The sequence below is a fragment of the Rhipicephalus sanguineus genome, chromosome 2 (assembly GCF_013339695.2).
Source record: "Rhipicephalus sanguineus isolate Rsan-2018 chromosome 2, BIME_Rsan_1.4, whole genome shotgun sequence".
In the NCBI taxonomy this organism is placed as follows: domain Eukaryota; kingdom Metazoa; phylum Arthropoda; class Arachnida; order Ixodida; family Ixodidae; genus Rhipicephalus; species Rhipicephalus sanguineus.
In genome coordinates, this window is record NC_051177.1 from 15,237,299 (window position 1) to 15,243,325 (window position 6,027).

At 44.6% G+C, this 6,027-nt stretch overlaps 1 protein-coding gene across 3 annotated transcripts in view; it reads left to right on the forward strand.

Annotated features, from left to right (window-relative positions):
* Window positions 1–5,721, forward strand: part of LOC119382446 (protein nervous wreck) — a 159,318-nt gene extending 153,597 nt beyond the window's left edge. For 2 of the 3 annotated variants that reach the window (XM_037650150.2, XM_037650151.2), the window contains 2 exons: window positions 2,126–2,196; window positions 2,972–5,721. In XM_037650150.2, the coding sequence (XP_037506078.1) occupies window positions 2,126–2,196; window positions 2,972–3,328 (428 nt within the window). In that variant the 3' untranslated portion in view covers window positions 3,329–5,721. The remainder of the gene's footprint in view (window positions 1–2,125; window positions 2,197–2,971) is intronic. The other variant, XM_037650152.2, reaches the window with a different exon arrangement.
* The last annotated feature ends 306 nt before the right edge of the window (window positions 5,722–6,027 follow it).

Sequence of the window (6,027 nt, forward strand, 5' to 3'; positions counted from 1 at the left end):
AACCGTTTGTAGCGCAAGGTTACGAGGAAAACCACATGGATTTCTCAGAAAATAAAGCTTCCTAGTCGACAACGAATCGCCCTAATTGAGGGATCGAACCCGGTACTTGGGTGCTTTGAGTTGTCGATTAACTCGCCCTCGCAAAGCCAATTTCTAGCCTTTTGGTTAGCTCAATAGGCAGAGCGACCGCCTCAGATAGGCGTTGGTCTCGGGTTCGATGCTCAGACCAGGGCGCGCATGCGCGTCCTGGTCCGGCTGCTTTCTGGTCGCGCATGCGAGTCCACATCGTGACAACACGGCGGTGTTAAAGCGATGGCGTGAGATCGAACGCCGGGTCTGGCTGTTCTGCGCACAGACTCCGCAGCACCAAGGCGCCTTCCGTGCATAACCCGTCAGTCGTACAACCGACTGAGTGTTCACTGGAGCAACGCCAAAGGTTGTTTTTCGCTTTATAAATGCTTATTTACCAGAGCGTTATAATTGTTGCCACATTGTGCCGCAACAAGCGCGCAAATTCATACACTGAGTCTACGATCACTCGCCAATCGATGGCGCTCGTAAAATATTTAGCAAGTTTTCTAATAGATTTCAGGTTTAGTTTCAATCACAACAAAGGTGATCTCATATAATATATATATATATATATATATATATATATATATATATATATATATATATATATATATATATATATATATATATATATATATATATATATATATATATTCTGCTGCCTAACTTTACTGGTGTATAGTTTGATTGCCATCCTACCTAATAAACGCAGCAAATTTCAGTAATTTACTTTTTAACTAATCATATTAAGGCATGCCTTGAGATTTACAAATTGGAGCTGGTGAGCTCGTGAGGCCTCACAGGTTTCTCTGGTTGGCGTGAGTTTTACCACATCACGATCCCAAATTTCGCGGCATAATGCCTTGATGCTCCAGTCAAAGGACCGTTTGCGAACGAAATGGAACACCAGTGTCTTTACTTCGACCTTGCTTACTTCAAAATCGATGTTCGTGCAAAAACATGTTTCAAGTATGAGAAATACCACTATTGACGTGCCACAGGCGATTATTAATGCAAGGCATTATCTGGAAAGCCCTGCGCAAAGGGCGCAAGGCCATTCAAGTTTGCTTGCTCTTTTCCGGTCCACCTTATTAAAATTTTTTTTGCTTTCAATTCCCGCAGATTATTTGTTTTTTTTTTTATTTTTTTATTTGTAAATACTGCCAATCCCAAAGGGATCATAGCAGGAGGGCATATACAGTAGTTGAATACAACACAAATTTTGATACAATGGAAACAACAAATAATTACAAAGAAAGTGCAACATAAGAGCGATTAGTGGTATGTGCATATAAAGAAAATAGGCTCGCATAATAAAACCGTAGTCAAGGGAAGGAAAAAAAAAAGAAACATGGAAAAAAAAAGAAAAGAAAAAACATTTTGAGACCATGGTGTAAGCATTTTAACATAGTGGAGCTTTAGCGCAAGGCGACAAATGCATCCTGTGGGGCTTCAGGTATGGGAAAAGAAAAAAATAAGAGCAGAAAATGCATTAAGAAAAAACAGGTGACAGGTGCAGTTTCATACATCATTAGGTGCAGTTTCATTCATCAATTAATTGTACATTCTTGAACACTACCAAGTAAGGGCTATGTATTAAATCATGATGATACATACAGTACCAGTAATGCAGATGTAACCGAATCGCGAGACTGAATCTTGGTTTTGTAAGAAGCATCAAGCTACCTTAGGAGTTCGAAAATAATGGACATTTATTATACGTGCCTGAGCTTAAACTCCGGTCAGTTGACGGTCCGTGCAAAAATTAGTATTTCCTGTGCCGGCATCACGCCACAGGCACACGCGTCCAAGTACCCCTTCAGGTGCGAGTTGCGCAGTGCTAAGGAGCTGATCAAAACTGCATCCTTTGAGCTGCCCAATGAAGCCTATACAACATCAGATGTCAACAGTGTGTGTTCCCCCTGCAGTCGTAACGTACGCAGAGGAGGCCATATATGTGTGTAACGTTTTCATTCTGTGTGTCGACAAGCCAGAGATGCGTCTGCATAAGCTAACAGTGGAGTTGGTCTTTCATTTTGTGCTGCCTGGGAAGGCCTCGCCGAGGCAGCTACTTATGCCCCGTTGGTGTCTAGCCCGGAAAGTCCAGCGGCTGTCGACGCCTCTGTAAGTCTTTCCTTCAGTACGTCATTGCGCCTTCGCTGCCGTCAGCTATCATGAACCCAGCAGCATGTCGTCTTCGCTGCATGCCACCTTTCTTATGTCCCTCGGTTTCACCTTCTGTTTTGCTCAAAATGTTTCGCAGTGACAATTTATAGAGCTGCCGTCAGCTTCAGAGAGTGATTACCCCATGTAAGCTTACCCCATGTATCGTGGTCACGATAAAGAGATCTAAATATTATACCCGCCTTTTCATCTTTCGATGTACAGTGCCTTATTACGCCCGTGATGTTTATTTGCTGACCTTCTCGACATTATCGTGAGTTTTCGTCTTAGCCTAGCTCGTTCCTAAGACGTCCGTACTGTTTTAGTTCGATGCATGCAGCAACCATGTCACAGCATGGTCGCAAAGCGCGAGTCGGGTCACCTTGGTGCCTACTTCTATACCATAAGTACCAGGGGCGTAGCCAAAGGGGAGGGGGGGGGGAGGGGGGTTAACCCGCCCCGAAATTTTTCAATTTTGCTTGCGTATATATACACGCACACATACAAACACACGCGCGAACATAAAAGTATGCTTGAACCCCCCCCCCCCCCCCCGAAAGAATTTCTGGCTACGCCCCTGATAAGTACGACGCAGAAACGATAAAAATTCTGCGCGAAAATAGACAGCCTCATATAGTAGGCTCAATGGGAATTTTTCAAACGCAATTGCAACGAATCTCTTAAATTTGCGAACGTTCTGTTCTAAGCAAATCGCTGGCGCCCAAAATTCTCGCAGGTTGCAGAAGACAGTGCGCGTGCTGCGAAGCCTCCGAGACCTCCGACGCCACCGCACCAACAGACGGTGACCGTGGTCATCGACTCACCGGACGAGCCACCGCGCGAGTTCGGCGACAGCGAAGACGAGGACAACGGTGACCAGGTGTCCGTCGTCGAAGCGCCGGTCGAGACGTCGTCGGCCTCTGAGCCGACCGAAGATCCAAAGGTGGCCGAAGTAGCGGGCGAGACCAAGGCGGAAGGCAGCGGAGACAAGCCAGGCGAGGGACCCGCGGCTGCCGCTGAAGAAGCCGCTCCGGCGGAACCACCCGAAGAACTTTCGAAAGAAGACGAGGCAAATAACAACGCCACCGACTGAATGTATCCTAGCCGAATGTGAATGATGGCCTCGTCTGTATGTTGAACGTTTCAAACTGTGAGCCAAGTTTGGGCAGTGTGTGCGCGCTTCCCTCTCTAAGAAGCGATGTTATTGGCTGACGGGCCTTAGTGCTGTCTAGCTAGCAGTTGTTTTCTTGCGCTTTGTAAGGTGTGCGCCGATGATGTAGAAATGCAGCTTCAATTTTAAGCCCTCTACTTTAATCTTTCCATGAATGTGTTTCAAAGAGATGCACTAAGATATGTTCATATGCGTCGCCAACATCATCAGCAGTTACATTTCAAAAACTGGCATAATCCTCTCTTTAACTTCCTGGCCGGGTTTTTTAAACAAATTTGCAAAAGAAAATTAGGTACTTTTGTCAATCATTTAGCAAAAGACGATGCAGCATCATGCGGAGCAAGTGATGTGGCACCGCCTGCTCAGAAACAGGTTAAAAAAAATGCCCATAAACGCGACGGGCAACCGCTGTGCTAAATCGGCAAATTTCTAATGTGCGCCGTCGTATGCTGCGAAATTTGTGAAGCTAACGTATTTTATTTGATAAGAATTCAAAACCTGATATGCTGTGGTGTTGTAAATGCATTTATGAACGAACTTTCATTTATTTATCCGAATGAGCGAAAATTCGAAAGTGCACCACGCAAGGACACATAGCAGATACATCAAAGACCAGGCCTTGTTCCAGCCAAAGCAAATATTCTGCCGTATAGCAAAGTATGCATCCATTACCACTACGGAAGTGTGTTCTAATGTGAAAAAAAAAAATCCAAGAGCGACGTTTTAAAGCACGCCAATGCCTGAAATAGAAGAAGAACTAAACGAACTCTAAGAACCTAAAATATGTTGAAAGCACCCTCCCTCGACCTCCCCTCTTTTTCTTGTGTGTTCTTGCGCCCAGCTCATTCCTTGTTAACTGTCCTGTCATTCATTCATTTATTATTTCTCTCGTCCTGCTCCCGTCGTGCTTCACTCTAATGAGTCCGCACTCGAGTAAATCTTGCAAGCATAACAGCGCGCTTCCCGAAAGCTACTTCGAGTGTACTGTGTTCAGTAAGGACCAACGCTTGAATGTGCACTTGTTAGTCGGTGTCGGAATGGGATGAAAGAACTTGTTCTGCTTTTCTTGCTGAGCCTGACTATTCGTTCCGCCACGCACGAAAAGTGAAAAGGCCAGCCGCGTACCAAAACGCTATCGAAACAGGAAAATACTTGCTCTCCAACAATGTTGCCCTTATTGATATCAAGCCTGTTTTGCTTAATTATTGCTGATCCAGTACCACATAGCGAGCGCCCGTATCAAAGATGCCTCCACGTATATAGTTGTAGAACTCCATTCGCTAGCCACTCAGTTGCGCAATTCAACTGCTTACTTGCTTGTAAAGCTTTTTATGTACGAAAATTATGTGCGCCGCCCCGCTAGTGAAATACCACATTCACAATATCCAAACCTCTTATTTTGTTGCTTCATATTTCTCTAGGCGTTAAACAATACGCGCCGCTCCGCTAATGAAGAGCAAAACAGAAGAAAAAAAAAAGACAAGCTGCCCACCGATTTCCTAACAGGTTTTCTGTAAGAGCCTGCCTAATGAGCAACATAATGTTCGCTGGGTCATTGGGTTTAATTTCAGTGTTCCATATTATGTAACGCAATAACGTAGACATTTCTTACGAAAATAAAAGCAGCAGCTCTGTCTTCAGGGAAGTAAGAAACCTTTCAAAGTGCCGAAAGTTAGTACGTACATTAGAAATGTTTTTGATAGCTTGCTGAATTCGTAAAACTTGTCTGTGGTTCCAGTCATAAGTTTTACACCTGCATCAAACTATCGCTGCAACAAAATTAAGCGTTAAAATACTTTCGCTCTTATCAACGTGGAGCAGAATGTTCGCAGCCACGCACGCAATACAGAGAACAGAGGCAATGGTATTCTTGTGGTTGTCTTTCTACGGAAACATTCCAGTTAGGATTATTGTAAAGCCGGTCTCCCTTGTTGCGTGTATTTATTCTATTATAATCGTTCATGATCACTTGGGTGACGTCGTACAAGATCAGGCGCAAGCCTTCTCATTTCCGGTACTAAATCTCCGTTTGCAAGAGGTGAGCGCGGTTGTAGGGATGAATGGCCATCGGTTGCAAGAATAGTCGCAGGTGTATTTAGAATTACAAGTTGAACAGCCGCACAGATGTTGTTCCTTTTCTTTTTTCAGGCGCATATTTGCTGTTGATCTGTAAATAGGAAAAGAGGAAGCCGCCGCTGTTCGCTGTGCATAGAATGTTGGTGCACACCATCGTGTGTTGACTGCGCGGGTTGCACTACACGTCTCTCACCGTTCCGTTATTGTCCCTCACAGAATAAACGCCTTTAGGTTCTTTCCATGTGCCTTGTTTTCTGTCGTTCATTAAACAGCACCTGCTTTGTGCGAAACAGTGTGTGTGCACGCGAGCTACGGCATACAAAGCAAGGACAACGCACACACGAAGCGTCATCATCTGAATGAGCGTTTCAAAGCGGGATAATCAACTTCTGCGCACGCGTAATACAGAACGCACATGTTGTGACATCACGAGGATTTAAAGCACGAAACTGGCCTGTACCTGAAACTGACCTATGCAAAATATATATTGCAGTATTCTAGTTTGCGCCCACGAGGTATGTTTAATGGACCGCACCAACAATCGC